A 20420-nucleotide genomic window follows, 5' to 3' on the forward strand; every position below is an offset into this window, starting at 1 on the left:
TGTACACCAAGTGATAGATAATGACATAACAATAATGTTATAACTTCCCACTCAATAATAAAACTGTTTTATACAATATGTGTTAAATTATATTTATGTTGGTGAGTAGGAATGCTTCTACTTGGTGTTCACTGGGTAACAATGCGATTTACCGACTGTTAAAAGATTTCGTATAATCTAACCCGCTATATCTTAGGAATATAGTTACTGCATTAGCCGCTACCACTGTATGGCGCTGAAACCAGTGAGAACTGCTGGTCTCGCCTCAACCCGGGTCTTTGGCTATCTGTCTATTAAGCCCGCTGCAGACGATGCTATTTTTCCTGCTGGATTGCTTGCAATTTAGTAAATTACTAGGAATCCTGAATGCTGAGTGGTGCAATGATAGTAATTTACTAAATCGCAAGCAATCCAGCAGGAAAAATAGCATCGTCTGCAGCGGGCTTTAATCTGTGGCTCTACGCTCCATGTGAATCCAGCCCAGAGTCCGCGAATGCGTTCCGAAACCCACTCGCGAGAGGTACGCCCGATATCCGTGGTAGTAGATGTAAACAAGAATTTGATTTAAACAGTCGTAACGTAAATGACTGTAACTGCAATCGTTTAAATCGCGCGGCGCGTAGCGAGGCGTAACGTACCAAGCGGGGTGGTGCGCTCCGGACGCGAATCACCGCTATTTTCCAACGGAAAATATTCGTGGCGCCAAGTGACGCGCATCCGTGTCCTAACCTAACGAGCCTCGTCGTCGACGACGACAGACGCCGAAGCGACTGCGAGCACTCGGGCGGGACAGGCGTAACCGGCCTCGCCCGCGACGCACGTCGGGCAGTGAGAACTCGTCGGACGATCGAACGGGAGATCCGCACAGGAGCGGAATCCGGGCATGAGAGGCCGCGGATGCGGGAGAATGCACCGTGGACAGCTAGCATGGAGTACGACTCGGGATCCAGCTGCGAGGGCTGCTGTCTGAGAGACTTTGCGAACCCGGACGAGCCGGCGAGGCGCGAAAGATGCGAGCGACGCGACGAGGACATCGTCCCGCGCCGCTCGCCGCAGCCGCCGTCGCCGTCGCCACCGCCGCCGCCGCCGCCGCCGCCGCCGCCACCGCCACCGCCGGCGTCGTCGATCGGACCGTTCAAGTTCAGGTCGCACGTTGGCAAGAAGAGCCTCTCCGCGCAGGTGAGGGAATACTATGAAAAGTACGCCCGCAACGGGAATCTGGATCAGTATTTCTCGCTGCCCGTGTCGAGCACGCCGCAGGAAGCGATTAAATACTATTACAGCGTGTACGAGCTGAGCGCCCAAGTGGACTCCTCGTCCGCTAGCAGGCAGGACTGCGTCGGAGAGGAGTACGCTCTCAAGTCCTGCGTGCCGAGGGAGAGGCGCAGGTGGGTAAGGCCCCCGTTAATCGGGCAGTCCTCGAGTACGACGGACGCCAGGTCCAGGTATAACATTCAACCGTTGATAGATATCCAGACGCCGTCGCCCGAGCCCAATTGCACCTCCGCGCCGGAGACGATACGCGAGGAGCGAGGGGAGAGCCGAGACAAGTGTGTGGAGGCAAGCGAGAGGAAGCTGTCCTCCCCGACCTCCAGCGTGGCGTCCTACAAGCCGCTGGAGTGGGACAGCGGCGCGGACGTCGGCTACTTCAATTCGCACGCGCACGGTAAGCGGAGCGACGAGAAGCTCAGCACCATAGAGCGCATGGCGCTGGCGCGAGGATGCTCCGCCGCGCTGCGCCTCGACCCGGAGGGCACCACCGAGTCGGGGATGCAGTCCGGGAAGGGCATGGTGGCGCAGAGCGGCTCCAAGTCGTCGTCCGTCCCCGACGCCAATTCCACGCCGTTGATCGGCAACGTCTCCGGCTCGGAGAGCGAGATAGAGATCACGCCGATCGTGAAGAATCATCTGCCGGGCATCATAACTGGGGACGACATAAAGTCGCAGGAGAGATGCGTCCCGAGCGACGCCGCCGTCGCCGCGGTGAGGCCTATCAGACTCGAGATACACGACACCCCGACGTCGTTGGTGTTCAAAGTGCCGTCGGCGAGATGCCCGACGGCGAGCAGACGCAGAGAGGTCGCGCGCCCGTCGAGCTCGCCGCTGAAGAAGAGCAGCTCGATGAACGTGATACCCGCGTCGCCGTCGAAAGCCTCACTGAAGCGCAGCCAGAGCGAGGTGAATCTGCACGCTAAGGAGAGGAGGACCGCGTTCCCCCTCATCTTCGACTCCACGTCCTCGATCGCCACCGTGGTGAACAAACCCGCCACCTGCGACAAGGTGATACAGACGAGTCCCGACGTGTGCGCCCAGGAGTCCGTTGGCGTGCAGGTCTCGGATCTCGAGGAGAGTGATCCCAATCTGCGAACGGCGATACACTCCATTCTCAAGGGGTCCAAGGGCACGTACAAAGTTAAGAATCCGCGAAAGTGCGACGCCGAGGTGGGCGCGGACGCGAGGGAGAGCCGGGGGCGGCGGAACAGCTCGGACGTCTCGCGGAACGCGTCGACCTCGGCGACGCCGCAGCCCGACGAGACGGAGAACGTGTCCGGGCGGGCCAACAGCTTCGAGTACTTCCCCGGGCACACCTTCGCCGACGTGCCGAACGGGAGGGACAGCCACGTCTCGTCGGACACCGGCAGGTCCAACTCGACCCTGCCGAACAGCAGCTCCAGCGTCAACGACAAGCTCTGGGGCGACTCGGACAGCCTGGTCCGGGATCTGGAGAGGAGCGTCAACATCCTCAAGAGCCTGGTCGACGCCAACAAGTGCGATAAGCAGGTGAAGAAGCGGCTGATACAGCACGTCATCAAGCGGCTCGTCACCGCCAAGTACATGGACGACAAGATCGAGCACAATCTAGAGGACAACGTTCCCTGGAATCCGGATGACGCCAGGAAGAAGGTCTACAGGGCCGAGCTGCTCCAGGCCCTGGCGAACAAGCGCAGCACCACCGAGTCCTCAGACGAGTGGAACCTGCACAAGAAGGACGCGTCCATGCACAAGTCCATGGGGACCGCGAGCGACGTCATCAAGGAGGTCGCGTTGGAGAGCAGCAACAGCGACAAGTTCGACCGGCACACAGACAGGACGGTGATGGACGGCAGGAAGGCGCGGCTCGGGCTGCGCACGGACGATTGCCAGCAGATGAGCAACACGCCGACGGATCCCGACAAGAGCGAGAGCTCCGAGTGCTTCGTCCCTCAGCGCAACCACAAGCACACCAAAGTGAACGACATATTTTGCTTCGAGAAGAGCTGCAAGCTGCCGCACCGGGAGTCGACCACGACCAACAGCATAGCTCCGGATCACAACAGGATCCTGCTGGACGCCGTCGTCAACAACAGAAGGACCCCGGTCGAGTCCAACAACAACACGGACAACAACACCGACTGGCGATTGCCGACGACGTCGTCCGAGAGGCAGTTCGAGTTGAACAAGTGCAGCATGTCCGAGTCCGGCGACTCCAAGCTGGTGAATTACGCCGAGATGGAGAAGAGGAATCAGCTGATTTGGATCACGAACGAGATCAGCCACCTTTGTAACCTGAAAAAGTACGCTTCGCGCCGTTTCGCCGGGCTCGTTTTCTTCTCGGGTCTTTCAATTTGGTCTTTCGTTTTGTTCGCCAGATTGCTCGAGCAGCCCAGGCGATTAGAGAGACCCAAGTCCTCGCCGAGAAAGTCCAAATCGGCGAATCTCAAGTCGAAGCAGGCGGCGATACTCAGGCGTGAGCAACACACGGACGGCATACACAGGTAGTTTGTATTTGAGGAGTTGGTGGAAGAACGACTTCGGTTGTTTTTGCATATACTGTAAAAGCTAGTAGCGAATTCGGCTGCTTGCATTGACCGCGTACTAAGGTCGGTATTCAGATCTTGTATCGAAGATCGTCTCAAGTTTATCTTAAGGAGGTTGGTTGCTCAAATAAAAATGAATTCAAATTTATAGAAACAATATACATTAAAATGATAATATATATACATATATAATATATCAATATATCAACATAATATATATGAACGAATGAAAGACTCAATATTTAAAAACAATACGAAAGGAGATGCATAGGGCTGTGAGAGTCAGAACGCGGTTGTTGGTGCGTAAAGTCAAAAGGACTATTTTTAATAAATCATAAAAAAGAGATGTACGTTTCGATTCTGTTTGAGTCATCCTCAGCAACTTCGAACCAATGACGAAATAAGATGTCTCATCTCGTGCTGCACGTGGGCTCCAGGATATGTGGAAAGTTTAATCTCAGATTCAGTTTGTTTATCGTACTAACAACGTTATCTTTTAAACTCAACTGATTTTCCGATGTTCATTTTGTGCTTCTTGTGCGATTTCATGTTTACCATCATGAAATTTATTGTTATACAGGGTGTACTAAAACCACCGGAGGTCCTCTTAATGACAGATTCCTTAGAACATTTCCAGACGAAAATCCTAATACAAAAGTGTCGAGGCTATAATAGTTTTTAAACTAGAAGCAATTTTTTCCACAAATGATAGGACTGAAATTTCGCGCGCTCAGGCACGGCAAAATGACAAGTGATATTGTAAATTTATACAATAAACATAACATCATAAAAAGAGCGATATTCATAGGAGCACTTATATCACTTGTCATTTCGCCGTGCCTGAGCGCGCGAAATTTCAGCCCTCTCATTTGTGGAAAATAATCGCTTCTAATTTAAAAACTATTATAGCCTCGACACTTTTGTATTAGGATTTTCGTCTGGAAATGTTCTAAGGAATCTGTCATTAAGAGGACCTCCGGTGGTTTTAGTACACCCTGTATTTATATAACAATAAATTTCAAACAATAAATAAAAATATATAATATATATATAATATATACATATATGTAAAAAATGATAAGAATTTTATAAAAATAAGTGCAAATAATTCTATACATATTTACGAAGAATTTTGACGAATACTGAAATAACTTGTCTACGTAGTTTATCAAGAACATATATGTATAGAATTATTTGCACTTATTTTTATAAAATTCTTATCATTTTTAACATGCTTTCGGGAATTAAATGACAGATATCGTAATACTTTGCTACGTTGGCCATGTGCAATAGTATAACTTTAACAATTAATTATTCGACAACCATGCAGACAATCGTCTTAAACTTTTGCATGGAGGACAGATTCCCATAGACGAATATTTTCTATAAATTTGAATTTATTTTTACCATCTTCATTTCAGCAACCATCCTCCTTAAGATGCTGTATGGAACATAAATATAAGATTTTGTTACAAGTTAAAAGCTCTAATCGTATTCAACAGATCGATATCTATAAAATATGCAAGTTTGTTAATACGTAGTAAATATGTGGAGCAAAGTCCTCTATTATGAGATAGGTTTCTAAGATGAGACAGCAGGTTTTTGACACCCAAATTCAACCACATATCCTACTTCGCAACGATTACACGATCTAACGGTGAATTTTCCACTAAACGGATTCACTCCAAGGACAATAAAGAACCCCGCACTAATCATATAGGAAATTGGATCTCGGGTAAATTGGCTAGTTTTCACATATGTTGCAGCCTATGACCTGCTGAACAAAAAATATAATGGGCTCAAACTTAAATAATGGCTAGTTACTGAGCTACAGCCGGTCAAACATGGAAAATTTGGGCTCCGCGGGTCTTGTTTGGAAATACTTTGAAGCATATTAGGAAAAAATGTTTCAGTCAAAAGTTGTTTAGTTCGAAATAAGACTATATTTCATTATATAGTGTATTTGAAAAACTCTTGACATAAAAATGTGCAATGAAAAATGGGGGTGTCCATTTAAGAAATTGAAATTGACCCTCATGTGACCTTCAAATGATTATTCAAGGTCAAATTAATGGCATCGTCTCATGTCTCCCTTCGAACCAAACAACTTTTGTCTGAAACATTTTTCCTAATATGCTTCAAAGTATTTCCAAACGAGAGCGGAGCCCAAATTTTCTATGTCTGACTGGCTGTAGCCCAACAACTAGCCATTATTTAAGTTTGAGCCCATTACATTTTTGTTCAGCAGATCATAAGCTACAACATATGTGAAAACTAGCCAATTTACCCGAGATCCAATTTCCTATATGATTAGTGCGGGGTTCTTTTCGACCTCCAAATTTTCAACTTGAGATGAACAAAATTTTTCACCAAAACTTAAATCGACTTAAGCCGTTCTTCCACCAAACCCCTCACTCGCTCGTATACGTGCACGTAGAACTAACAGCGTTCAATTTGGTGCCCGCAGGAGCGTGTCCGACCTGCGAGAGGATTCCGTTAACGAGCCATGGTCGTCTCACTGTAACCTGGCGGCGTGCGAGGCTGCCGGCGACACTATGGTCCAGAGGATCATGAAACGCAACAGTTGCACGCAAACGGCCACAGGCGTGACGAGCGTGTACTCGAAGACCGGCGGGGAGATTGTGTCCGCCGGCAGAGCGCGGAGATCCGCGACGAAGCACGTTGGCGTGCAGACACTGCCACGGGAAGCCTCCTCGACGCCAGTCACGCCCGAGTCGGACGGGTACGACGCCAAGTACGCGAGTCCTGCGAAGCAGCCGTGCGCGCACTATCAGAACGGCACCAGGTGCAGGGATCAATCTTGCCAGACGCACGCCACCGCGCCGTTCGCGCGTCACACGTGCGCGCGATGTAAAGAGAGCCCGTCCGAGAGCGCGGCCCCGGTGAGGCCGCGGAAGGACCATCAGGGGGACGCGATGCCGGCTGTCTCGCAGCAGACGCAGACCAATTACGCGAGCGACAACAGCGCGGCGGAGGCTGCCGCTCGCCGTCGCCGCGCGTCGTCGCAAGGCGGAGGCGTCCAGCCGAAGCAGAAGGAGGCGAAGAATCAGATCAACGCGTCGAAGTCGAAATGCAGTTGCACGCGTGACAACAAGACCGCCTCCGGCGCCGTCAAGGTCAAGCGGACTGAATATTACAAACGGTCGTTCACGACGTGTCCGTTGTGCTTCAAGCAGAAGCCCGCTGTAGGTGTCGGCGGCACCGTCTGTGGTGCGTGCCAAAAGAATCCCTCCTGCGCGCACGACGACGTCTCGGGGGTCGAGCAAACCTGCGGGAACGCGTGCGAGTGCGACGATGTTTCCGCAAATGACACGAATAGACGGATTATCATTGACAACTCTCGACAGAACTACAACGCGGAGGGCCAGGCCAGAATGCGACCGCTGAACTACGGCGAGCAGCGCGACGCAGGGAAGATTTGTGATTGCGCGAACGATTGTGCTGGATGCCATAATCCGGGAACCGCCGCGGGAATGTTGCACGAGTGTTGCTCGAGCTGCAAGGTTGACGGTAACGGCTCGTGCCGTTTCGAGTGTCGCCTAAAGAGAGCGGAGCGTCAGGCGCAAATTTACTCCGACAGCTCGCAGGACAGCGACGTGAATCGACAACATAAAGTACAAAGTAGCTTAAAATGCAATTGCAACGAGGCTTGCTCCTGTAGTAATAATCAAGCGAAAGACACTGTCAAAGCGCGCAAAGTTTACGCGTCAAAACCAAATTATATAGACGATACCAGTATTAGTAAGACCGAGAGAAATTACAAACACTGCCGCGCGTGTGGTGCCATGTATAAAAATACCAGAAAGTGTGCCTGCCGTCAAACGTATCCCAAAGCTGTCGCATACGAGTTATCGTTCACGAAAGAGAATGTCTCGAAAAACGAAACCTCTGACGTCGCGACGCCGAAAGTCGTCAAGCAACCGTTGAACGCGGCCAAGTCTGACGTCTGTCCTTGCGATATTATTAAGAAAAATCATTCCAGCAAAAATCATCAGACCAGTACATTACAGGTGAAAATTTGAATTAGTTTAATAAATGAAACGTTCCATTTTTTAATCTGACCGCTTGAAATAACTTTGTTTATAACGGCAGTATAACTGTTTAATTTTAAACAAGAGAGTTAGATAATATTGTATTCCAGTTTTCTCAGATTAATGACATCTTAATTAAACCGATTTTAGGATTATTTATCTAGAAATAATCCCGAATTTGTGGGCAATGCGGAAACACGCCGGCAATATTTGTCGGAAATATGCCAGTTGCGAGAATTGAGGAAAGAAAAGCGAATACGGTTATTAGCGATGGCTAGTATATCCAGCGTTATTAAATCCGCGCCAGTACGAAAGCCAACAGGTGAGATTGTTTATATTGCAAAAGTCTGTCGACGTAATCTGCATTTTGTTACGTTTTCTGAGGAAACTTTGCAAATTGTAGCACTACATCTTAGGTTTTTTGTTTAATACTTGATTACAGTTTACATGCAGCGAAAAATTAGCGACGAGGAGATGAAGGAGAGATCACGTAAACGGTATCTCCGGCTGAATGAGGTGCGATTCAAACGGCGGCAACAAGAACGGCAAGAGGAAGCACGTCGAAATAAACTTATGGCCAAAATCTTTTGCAAAAGATTGCAGCAAAAAGTATTAAGGGGCCAAGTAGATTTGTCGCAAAGCGTTAGCGTTATATCCAATTTGTAGAATTACTAGTGCCTATTTATGTAGAGTGCTATTCTATTTTTGCAAATACTTATGGCAAGAACTGTCTTATGGATTTTATTGAAATTTATTACTAGTAATTCTCTCTTCTCCTCTCTCTCTCTCTCTCTCTCTCTCTCTCTCTCCTCCCCTCTCTCCCTCTCTCCCCTCTCTCTTCTCTTTTCTTCTCTCTTCTCTTTTCTTCTCTCTTCTCTTTTCTTCTCTCTTCTTAGGCAACATTATAAATTTACATATTAAAAAGATATATTTGAGACACAAGATAGAAGAGTACAATCATTTTTAATAAAAGAATATTGTTAAAATGTGTTTTGAGGAACGTAACAATTTATGAAAAACTAATATTGTTTACTTTAGAAATTTGTTGTGTACGTAAAATCATTATGTTGTATTTTACAACTACAAACGTATATATCTTTATTTCACAATTGTCTAATTGTAAGTTAAATAAAACAGGGCAATTTTTATAACATTAGATCGGTTACGTCATATTTAAATATAGTAAACGCTCTGTTTTATTCTTCTGTTATAGATATTTTTGTCAATTGCATTTCATATTTAAACGGCTTTGTCAAAACTATTATGCATAATATTGACTTGTAAATATATCACAAATCTCGAGTATGTGCAATTAGAATGGGTACAAAACAAACAAATTTTAACAAAGTCTAAGAGATAGTTTTCAATGCCATACTTACCTTAATTTCTATGTTTAAGTGAGAAAGTTTTAAGATATTCTATTTCTTGGAAAAAGAGAAAATACATACATATTACATTTTTATTGTATTATCTCAGGTAGTTGCGTTAAAATTTGTATTACGATAACGTGTCTTTTTTAGTAAAATAATAAGACTCTGATTTATGATCTATTTATGATTATCGAATATGTATTACGGATAATGGAGGATCTAATTTGTTTTACTTAACATACGGAAGTTACTCGTATAATTTTACCATTAATGTCCATTTCTACCAGTTTGCGGATTAATTTGAATCTTGGTTTCAGTTACCTTTAATCTTCTTCTAATTCGTAAAACTAGAAAAAGATAAACAACATCGAGATTAAAGTTAATCTTCATGAGTAGATATGGGTCTATTTTTACGAGTGCAGACAACATGACTAAATAGTACAAAAGGATATCAAATCTTTTTATATATGCATTTTGTATACTTTACACATGTCATAGATACAAGAAGACATTCTTCAGGACAATATGATCTGTATGTTTCTTCTGTTTCTTACAGATATGGAAATTAGGTGAAATACGATATAATTTCGCTGACTTGAAATACATGCAATCGTAGTTCTTATCCACGTGGTTCGCCAACGAAACGCTAATGTTCTTCTTTACGTGTTGATGGCATTAGAAATTGAACTTGGCGAAATTATACTCGTATTAATTTTTTATAGAAATAAGATGGTAATGATTCGTGTTTGTTCGATACACAAATATATAGTATAACAAAATTATTTTTATGTAGTGGAACATATCACTGAAACGTACCATCGATCATAAAACTGAATGCTTTAAAATAAGAAACAATTAAACATATACGTAGTACCTGAATCTCGTAGTATAGTATTTTTTTATTATGTGGAAATAAAACGTGCTAATGAATTCTTAAAATATGTGTATACTTTTACGAGACAAAAACGAATGTCGCTTTATTCGACCTCTTTGCATATTATAAAATTATCTATAAAACTCTCGGTTGAACGTCATAAAATACATTGCACTTGAAATAATTTAATCAAACGCTCCCACGTAACGAAAAAAGAGAACATTGAGGCAGACAAATAATTTTAGCCAGAAAAATATGTAAATTATTTAAGCCAGATATTTAACCAATATATTTGTATTTTTTCTAATATTGCGTTAAAACCACTGGGTTTAGAGAGTGGAAGAGCTTGAGAGATTAAAACTTTGAGCAATATTTCTATTCTTAGACTTTTTTAATCTATTGTCTTTGACTAATTATCCTCTGCAGTTATTTTTGTATTCCCTTCAACTGTGTAATCGCTTCTTGTAGCTTTTATATTTAATTTTTCTACCGTACTTTTCAAGCTCCTCCTTTCTCTAAACCCACGGGAAAACCCAAAGCGTGACTAATAATGACGGTTTCATCGAAGGATCCTTCCGGACCGTCGTCCTCGCAAACGGGATTTCGGCGCGAGTAACGCGACAATGACCGCGATCGGTTGCAGAATGAATTCGTTCTTCCATCGTCGATTGGCCCCCCCCGCGCACGGGCGTACTTTCTCCCGGGGAATGTGCGGCCGTAGCGGTTGTGCGTGGAACCGCGTCCCACGAAGGCCGATTCGGCTTTCTAGTCGCGTTTCCGCTCGTTTCCGCCGCGCGAAAGAGAGACGACGGTGATCGGCGTGGCGTACAACGAGTGATCACCCGCGGCTTAGCCCTCCCGTTATCCGTTAGTCGCCGTTCGTTATCGCGCGCGTGGTACCCGTGGATCCAGCCCGACTCCCCTGATTATGACAATGGATCGTCACGGTTGCACGTAGCTTGCCGATCATCTATTCATCCGTTTCGTCAACACCTCGCTGTTCGCGATCTCGTGGGTCTCCCGATAAAAGTTAGTCGACACACTTTGGAGCAGTTGGGAGGAAGATGAAGCGATGGCAGGTGTCGTGAGAAAGAAGGGAACGAGTGCCCTTGTGATGCTTCTAGGATGCCTGCTATTTACTTGCGGTAATTAGCAGCCAGGAATGGGTGCGAGAAGTTGCAGAAAAAATGCGCATTAGTGAAAAAGGAAAGGAGATCGACGGGGCGGCGCCGAGCCGAAATCGAGTCAAGCGCCGAAGACATCGCCTATTCAGCGTCGATGTCTCCGACGAACACGAGTCTCCGTGCACGCGGCAGGAAATCTGGAGCTCGGAATCGTGAATTCGGAGCGAATTTATTTTAAAAACCTTCTTTTAGAAAATTGTTTCGCATATTTTCATAACAATAACGCTTTCCAAATAGCACAGCTAATCGTTATGAGCTCAAGAAGGACTTACTTTTTTACATTCTTTTGCGTAATCTGTTCAACATGAACTTTGAAAGAATTTTTTTCCGAAGTCAACTCTTATAGATACAAATAAAATTCCTTTTATATCCGAGGAATCTGCGAAGTCGGAACGCGTTGTGGACGGTTTTTTCGCTCAGCGAACGTTTTCGATCTTTGAGCCTAGCAGATAGATGAATATGTAAATTTGTGAAAAGACGTGAGAGCAAGAAGTAACGTAAATTGTAAAATTAAATACAATAAATATTTCAATGTCGGCAGCTCCTGGAGAAGAGGATAATGGGGAAAAGTACAAGGGGAAATATCTGGGAAAATTAAATCCGTATCACCATCAAGTTTCCGGCGACGTCTGGGCCGTGGACCAGTACACTTTGCTGCTGACGTCCTTTAATTACGACGGCAATGGGGCCGACACGTTTTTCTGGGCAGGCGCGTCGAACAGACCAGGCCCGCAAGGATTTATCGTCCCCGATGAGTGGGGCAAGTAAGCCACATTACTTTTCGTTGTAATTTCAAAAGAAGACTTAAAAAGATTAAGTCGCATCTCGAGTATATACATGTTCTTTCAGAACAAACATACTGGACCGATACTTCAACAAGGATTTTACATTGACCCTGCCGGATAATAAAAAAATAACGGACATCAAGTGGTTCGCGGTGTACGATTTAGTGAGCCAGGTATTATGAATTTTAAAGCAAGAATCAATTTATGTACATATAAGGTCGCTTTAAAACGTGCAAGCTTCGAAATCGTAGACTCGTTTTATCCTTACTTGAAACTCGACAAATATGCGAGACACTAATCTACAACGATTGACGTGGAATTAATTCGAATGATTGCTGAAATGCTCTTCAATCGTAGAACACCTTCGGCGATGTCTACATCCCGGAGGAGTTTGACCCACCCGCTCCCCAGAAGATATCGCAGCTGTCGAAAAGATCTCACAATGTTTCGTCAGAGCCCATCGTAATCCTGGACTCGAAAACCATCAGTATTCCGCAGTTTACCTACGACGGGCAAGGTGTGGACACCTACTTTTGGATCGGCCTTGGCCCGCAGCCGTCCAGCAAGGGTCAGAAAGTACCCGACGAATACGGATAGTAAGAGAAACAAAATAAAATTATTAAAATTGGTGGGGGGGGGGAAGAAGGCCAATGCGAGCCAAACGCAGGTGTTCGTGCGGAGTTGTCCAACAAGGAACTTTTTATTTGTATAAAAATATTAAAACAAACGTTTCGACCCATTTTCGGGTCATCTTCAGTGAAACTAAGAACAAAAAATTGTTTACAAAATTATATAAAGATGTTAAATATAACGAATATAAACTAATGAGACTTAGATTGATAATAGGAAAAATTGAGAATAATACCTAAAGTAGACATAATCATGTTCGGCGTCTAAGAGTTGTGCTGTATCTCCGGTTGTCATCTGACAGATTCACGAGTCTCCAAATGGTGAAAGCCAAAGAGAGAGAGAGTGTATAAAGAGAGTAATAAAATTATTAATTTCAGATTATGTTCAAGACAGCCGGCGAATTAAAAAGATTCTGTCGAACGCGAATAATTTGTTTGTAAATTGTCGACGTAAAATTCCAACGAAATTTAATCCAAAAACACATGTAAAACTGTGCATTTCTCTTTCCAGCATGGATTCTCTTAGGTCATACAATAACGAGGATATCATACTGGAGCTGCCAGGCGATAAGACCGTCTTCAACATTGACTGGCTGAGTGTTTTCGACATGAAGACTAAATCCAATTACGGTTCCGTCATTATACCGGACGGGCTCAATGTGCCGCCGTCGTTGATAAAAGTTCTCAAGCAAACCCAGTCCCTCCCGAATTGCGTCCAGCTGCACAAGCGATATCAGGTCGCCTGGGAAATCTTCGGTCCGCAGATCACTATTCAATTGACAGGTCAAGTCGGTATGCGTCAAAAAGCTCGTATAGTCTCAATTATCAATTATCTCCTCAAAAATCGAGGCTTGAAAGCGATTGCTCGTTTTCGCGTGATTTTTTTTTATCAGCCGAAGACGAGTACATGGCGTTTGGTTTATCCGGTTCCGAGAGCTCCAGTCGAATGGAAGGTGCGGATGTGGCCGTCGCGTATATGGACGACACACGAGGATACGCTACAGACTACAATATTACAGCAAAGGCGCCAGTGTGTAAAGTGTTACTTAAATAATCTATTAATTTCGTGGATAGACGAAAGGGGGAGAGAAACGAAAGGTGACTAATGTGAGCATTCTAATGATTGTGACAACAGTGTGGGAAGGTTCTCGGTCAGTACAAAGGAGTTTGCAGAGATGAGCTTCTCGGTGGTTTAGATACCAACCAGCTCTACACGGCGGTGAGAGAGGACGGCATCAACACCATCACGTACAGACGCACGCTTATTTCATGTGAGTTGCGCAGACGCACGTGTTCTTTTCTATTTTATAAATGCTTCTCGTACGACGCAGGTCATGAAAATTTTCTTTTCGCACAGCCGACGTTGGAGACAAAGATTTTCCCACGGATAAACCGGTGTATGTGGTATGGGCCTTGGGTAGGCTTGATAAAACTAATAACGAGCCGAGTTTCCACGATGTGTATCCAAGAAGCGACGTAGTGCTCGAGTTGAATCGTAAGGAGCCGGAAAACACCTGCATCTATTTCACGGAGCATAATAACAAAATCTTTCCTAGGTGCGAGAAACGAATACTTTGGTCAGATATCTTGCTTATGTCCGCCTAAAAAGAAGACATTAAAAATTAAAAATACTATAGCCAAGCATATTTTGTAAGCTAGATAAAAGAATAATTCAAAAAACACAAAAATCACATATAATGCCATGGGAAAAAAATGAAATAAAAATGTCATTTCAAATGTATTTATTAAAATAACTATAATATCTCGTAAATATAATTTGCGCGCAAAATTGATATACTTTGATCACACATGTATCAAATTATTTATTCAATATTGCAAACATATCAATTACATATTTGTGAAGGGGGATTTTTTTTATATAACTATTGATTATTTGTGCAGAGAACCTTGGCAGAAAACTGAAATATTCGACAGAAGCGTTAGAACTTTCAAAGCAACCATCGGCCCCTCCGGAGGAAAACAGGGATACCAGGGTATTACAGGTATAAGCATAATTAGTTTCGATTGCTGCTTATTGCTCTTGCGAGACGGAGAACCCCAGGAAATGTGTTCGCAGGTAAACCATCGATGGGTCTTGCGTGGTACATTGAAGGCGCGTTAATTCCCGAGTTATATCTACGTCGAGGCTTGACGTACAGTTTTCGCGTTCACGGTGGAAATAATCCGCATAGCGCGGAGCTCTATCATCCCTTAATCATAACCGACGACCCTCACGGCGGATACGACACGCTCAGCGATCTTGCGCAAAGCAAGATCAGGGTGTTGGCTGGCGTTGAACTGACTAGAAGAGGTCGGCCACGACCGACTGCAGGTTTGTAGATTCTTTTTCTACGAATCGTTTAACGTATTCCCGAGGCTCTTGACTCGATTTGTCATCTTCCAGTTGGGCCGCTTTGCTTAAGCAAGCACAACGGTCGAGACAGAAGACTGGACGATACCTTCCCGTCGTTTAAGAAATTCAATCGAACCCTCGTACAAGTCTGCGAGCCAGGTAAAACTGTTTTTAATCTGAAATCTTTAAAGAACCCCGCACTAATCATATAGGAAATTGGATCTTGGTTAAATTGGCTAGTTTTCACATATGTTGTAGCTTCTGACCTGCTGAACAAAACATATAATGGGCTCAAGCTTAAATAATGGCTAGTTACTGAGCTAGAGCCGGTCAAACATGGAAAATTTGAGCTCCGCGGGTCTTGTTTGGAAATGTGTACTTTGAAGCATATTAGGAAAAAATGTTTCAGACAAAAGTTGTTTGGTTTGATATATATTTGTTTGGTTCGAAATAAGACTATATTTCATTATATAGTGTCTTTGAAAATCTCTTGACATAAAAATGTGCAGTGAAAAATGGGGGTGTCCATTTAAGAAATTGAAATTGACTCTCATGTGACCTACAAATGATTATCCAAGGTCAAATTAATGGCATCGTCTTATGTCTCCCTTCGAACCAAACAATTTTTGTCTGAAACATTTTTTTCCTAATATGCTTCAAAGTATTTCCAAACGAGACCCGCGGAGCCCAAATTTTCTTATACGTTTGAGTGGCTGTAGCCCAGTAACTAGCCATTATTTAAGTTTGAGTCCATTACATTTTTTGCTCAGCAGGTCATAATTAAGCTACAACATATGTGAAAACTAGCCAATTTAACCGAGATCCAATTTCCTATATGATTAGTGCGGGGTTCTTTCTCAAATGGACGTTGAGTGTTTGGAGACGCTCACGTTTTCGAAAACGAGCCGTGATTCTCTCACATTCCACTATGTCTCGCGTGCAGGGGAAGGCGGCATCTTGGTAATTAGCCCAAATTCATCGTGGCCCGACCTGGTTTATTATCAGTCTTTCACGCACGCAAATATGGGATGGAAGATTCACGTGGTCGATTCTTACACGAAGAACGATGCAATCGTACACAAATTATCGTTACTCATTGCAATCGTGACTGTGCTCCTCGGTCTATTATAAAGTTGAACGTACGTAAATCGCAGAAAAATATGTTTATTGCCAAATATTTTTTTTACTTTAACGACGCGTTAAGTTATTTTTAACAAGCTACTCATTCTTGCATTTTAACATGTATATATTACAACATAAAGACACTAAATTATATGCTGGTTTTATTGAATTAAGAAACTAATACAATAGTTCCTACAATAAACTCTGCATCTCTCACAGATTTGTACGATTTTATGATATCTGGATCCATTTTATACTTTTTTCTCGTTCCCATCACTATAAAAGGAACAGTTAGTTTATGTCATATTTAAAGAAATATTAATTTATGTCATAAAAAAACGAAAGCAAGACCAGATAAAATAAAAGAAGTTTTCAAATTGTTGTAATAACTTGTTTATTTCGTATACCATTAATTAGTTTAATAGGATCGTGAGCATACAAGACATACATTACATACGCAATGCGTCATGTTCATTATCGAACAGCGAGGAAATCGATATAAGCTGCAAATATCTTTTCGCTTTACAAAACTTTCGCAGATGCAGATTGCATTGGGGTATACAAAAACATATCATTTATCTCAATTGTGTATTTATACATACATGTATAACGCGCAACACTCTTATTCTCAATTAATATTTTCTCGTTCACATATATTATGTAATTATATACAATAAGTTTTTACAGTTCTCGTTATTTTTATTGACATCTCATATGGTATATCCTTACATTTCTAAATAAAATGCTGAAGTACACGGAAAGCAAATTAATTTTTTTTAAATACAATATGAATTAAATTTTTAAGGCTTGTTCAAATACTACTGATGTTATTTTAGTGTTTCTATGTAATGATATCTTTATCAGCGTTCAGTTTTTATAATTGTACGTGTATTAACTTCGATATTGCAATATCGCAAAATCAACGTTATGTAAAAATTCGTTAGCTTTTCAGCGCTTCAAGATTATTATTTTCATAATCTTCACGCTGTAGATCATTTAAAACAATTTAAATTACAAAGCGTGCTTAAGGAAACAAATTATACACATGAAAAGCATGCAATGAAATAGCAAGCAAAATCGCGTAAAGCCTTAATAATAATTAGGATTCGAATGTTGATAAATAAATGACCCGAATAGCAGTAATAAAATGTGATTACAAATTTAATAAAAACCTACGTTAAAAATCATTTTTTTAATTAATATATTGAACTCAAATTTGATATGATATCATTAAAATTTGAAGATATCTGTAGCTTTGATATAACAAAATAATAATTCTTGAAATATAATTTAGATAATAGTAAAAAAGAAAAATATGTATTTGAATGAAAAGAAAGGATAGAGAAAGCGCTTGGTAAACTCAAGCTACTTGTGGCAGTTTCCATAACCCGAAGAAGAAAAAAAAGAGGATTGATCAAACGTGAAAAACAAGATGTGTTGCGAACCGATACTATAGTTTTATATTTATATAATATTAACAGACGTTTTCATCAACGTCCGAATCACAAAAAAACATTTAGTAGAATACAAAATATAGAATACAAAGGCACTCTATTACAGTTCCTGTACCAATGGCTAGAATAATAAAACCATTGGATGATATTCTGAAAATCAATGGAAAAATCAATTCTTTCCACTAGACAAATATATGTGTGCCCATACAGCACAAACCTTGCAGTTACATTGCAGCTACATTACAGCAATGTTGCAATATTGTAGCAATGTTATTGCAATGTAACTGCAAGTTTTGTGCTGTACGGGTGTATATAAAAAGTAGTAAAGTACCATACACAGTTTGTTTTTGAAAATTGTTTAATATAGTTCTTTCTAAGATATAGTAATTTATCAATAGATTAAAATTATTGCAGATGTTTTTCTTATTTCTACGGTTGTTCGTATCTTTGAAGGAAAGTGATCTAGATTTTAGAGTATCTAAAAGAGTTAAACTTTGACATATCCGACAATTCATCATATTGGTGTCAATATGCATCTTGTTTTACTGCATGGAGAGTATCTTTTTATTATATAATACAATGTGCATAACAATTTTTGAGTGCAGCTCTTAAGCGATATCTTGCAATACCCAAAAATGGCTGTCTAAGATTGCAAGAACTCTTAATGTAATTAAATTACACGAATCGCTGTACAGAAATATTAAAAATGATACTTTACATATTGCCATGTTCCTAATCGAGAAAATTAGTTCTTACAGAAGCATTCTCTTTTCATTCAGTCTTTTTCGCTTTAACGTATTACAATGCGCGCGATCGTATTTACAATGTAGATCTTATATACTTAATAAGAGAGTTATAATTACTAAAAATAGTACTTTCTTTATAATTAAATTTCGACATCGATACATTTCACAATTTTATAACATTACGTTTCATGATTTGTTTATAATTAGCGTTAATTACAATTAATATACATCACTGTTCATTTATGTATATGTAAATCCTTTGATATTGTCGTACATTTTTTAATTATAACAAAATACATCATGATTATTATTACGGATGTTGATGAGCATCCAATAATTATTTAAAAAAATATCAATATCATTCCCTATGAAGATCCAGGAAACGTTTTAACGTAGCAGGCAATTCTGTACTCTGGATTCCATATTTACAAACAGCCTGCGCGGCTAGACACTGAAGGGTAGTGTGACTAAGAAGGTTCACGGTATTCAGTGGATTTGAGGATATCAGTCGCGCTGGTGTATCGCCCGCTCTATTTGGTGTATCTAAGTGCGCGCCGTTATCCAACAACAATTTTATCAACTGTTACAAACAGAAGTTTTTAATGTGAGTCGTAAAGTTCGATTTATAAACTTTTGGGGAATATATGTATATAAAAAAAATACTTACAGGATTATGGAAGTTATAAGCGTTACTTGCTACATGTAAAGGCGTTGATCGCAACATATTTCTGGTATCGACGTATGCCCCACAGTCCAAGAGTAATTTAACAACTTCCAAACGTGGAAAGATTGTCTGAAAATATACACCACATACGTATATTATTATAAGTGGCGTGTGTGGCGCAAAGCGTGTTTGCGCTGGACTGGGTAAGCCACAGATGCCGAGTTCAAATCCTGCCTAGGATTTGTCGCTTTTCTCAGGTTCGGTCGCCCACTTCTTAGGGGGAAGTGGTGATTCGAGGCTCTCTAGGAGAGAGAGCGGCGGCTTCTTAGGATGCCATTGATCATTTACCACGTATATTATTATTACACATGCATTTCTGCCACACATATTTAATTTGTGGCTGATTTTTTTCGTAAAAAGAGCAAGAGGAAACAACAATATTTATAGAATACGTAAGAGGTTTTATACTTACATGCATATCGTCGGCAGAAGTAAAATAACTAGAATTAATCGTATTTAAACTAGAAACGCAAAGATGGAGGAGCGTGTCTTCTGTATAAACAGATTTGGGATTTTGTTTCACCAAACCACGAACCAGTTCGTGCATCAGAGCTTTCTCTTCGTCAGAACTCGCAGTTTCTACCAACAGGTAAATAAGATGCGTCACGCATTTCAGGATACGCTCGTAACTATCTCTTTGTCTCTTATGTACAGGGCGCTTCTGTAACATTCATATTTATAAAATTAATGGCCAACGTATTAATACATCAATGCAATATAATTAATTCTATGTAAATGATTTAGAGGCGATCGTGTCGCAGAGAATTGTGCGCCGCTATTCTAAGCCGAAGCTCTAAATTCAAATCCGACTAGAAATTGTCGGTTTTTGTTCGATCGCCATTGCTCGAAAGGAACTGGATACTTCCAGGAGCATCTTGTTCTTTTTATATACATGTAAAAGAAGAACAGTCCAACGCTAAACAAATCGAACAGGGAGTCTGCTCCCATAATCAACAAACACTCGCCAACGCACCTGGCAAGCGTGGCGTTTTAAATGTTCCAACTACTTTCGAAAAAACCATATCGGTAGACGGAGAATTTCTTTTCTTAAAATTTACCCTGGAAATCGTGTGATTGTGGGACAACACGGCATTTTTAAGACCTTCGATGAGAGTTTTTGAAATTTTTTCCATACATTTTACTAGTAAAATATATGGAAAATTGTTTAAAAATTTTTTTTATTACTTGTTACAAAATTGTGTTTTTTTACACCGGTTGATTTGTCTCATTATTCTGTTCAAAAGAGTATTAAGGTAAGATGATAAAAAAATGAAAATTTTACAAGATATTTTGTAATGTATGTCAAAATATTGGAACTTTCAAACCTTAA

The 20420-nt window shown here is 41.9% G+C and overlaps 3 protein-coding genes across 4 annotated transcripts in view; 2 read left to right on the plus strand and 1 right to left on the minus strand.

The window, feature by feature from the left end:
* Nucleotides 1–1636: 1636 nt before the first annotated feature.
* On the plus strand, nucleotides 1637–8599 carry LOC105558286. Its single transcript, XM_012005877.1, has 6 exons — nucleotides 1637–3554; nucleotides 3630–3758; nucleotides 5942–6015; nucleotides 6189–7828; nucleotides 8000–8171; nucleotides 8292–8599. Exons 1-6 carry the CDS (start codon nucleotides 1705–1707, stop codon nucleotides 8513–8515), a joined length of 4089 nt encoding a protein of 1362 aa, XP_011861267.1. The 5' UTR covers nucleotides 1637–1704; the 3' UTR covers nucleotides 8516–8599.
* A 2203-nt stretch (nucleotides 8600–10802) lies between these two features.
* On the plus strand, nucleotides 10803–17384 carry LOC105558275 (protein Skeletor, isoforms B/C). The gene is made up of 12 exons (XM_012005864.1): nucleotides 10803–11238; nucleotides 11819–12041; nucleotides 12127–12235; nucleotides 12420–12658; nucleotides 13203–13483; nucleotides 13585–13721; nucleotides 13827–13962; nucleotides 14049–14247; nucleotides 14594–14694; nucleotides 14769–15023; nucleotides 15096–15203; nucleotides 15988–17384. The coding sequence occupies exons 1-12, from the start codon at nucleotides 11166–11168 to the stop codon at nucleotides 16173–16175; spliced, it is 2049 nt and encodes a 682-aa protein (XP_011861254.1). The 5' UTR covers nucleotides 10803–11165; the 3' UTR covers nucleotides 16176–17384.
* Nucleotides 17385–17960: 576 nt separating this feature from the next.
* Nucleotides 17961–20420, minus strand: part of LOC105558276 (protein fem-1 homolog A) — a 7429-nt gene continuing 4969 nt past the window's right edge. For both annotated transcript variants that reach the window (XM_012005866.1, XM_012005865.1), the window contains exons 7-9: nucleotides 19503–19751; nucleotides 19034–19159; nucleotides 17961–18946 (exon numbers count right to left, since the gene is read on the minus strand). In XM_012005866.1, coding sequence (XP_011861256.1) covers nucleotides 18725–18946; nucleotides 19034–19159; nucleotides 19503–19751 — 597 coding nt within the window. In that variant the 3' untranslated portion in view covers nucleotides 17961–18724. The remainder of the gene's footprint in view (nucleotides 18947–19033; nucleotides 19160–19502; nucleotides 19752–20420) is intronic.

The sequence above is a fragment of the Vollenhovia emeryi genome, unplaced genomic scaffold, assembly GCF_000949405.1.
Source record: "Vollenhovia emeryi isolate VEMERY1.0 unplaced genomic scaffold, V.emery_V1.0 DF939359.1, whole genome shotgun sequence".
NCBI classification, from domain to species: domain Eukaryota; kingdom Metazoa; phylum Arthropoda; class Insecta; order Hymenoptera; family Formicidae; genus Vollenhovia; species Vollenhovia emeryi.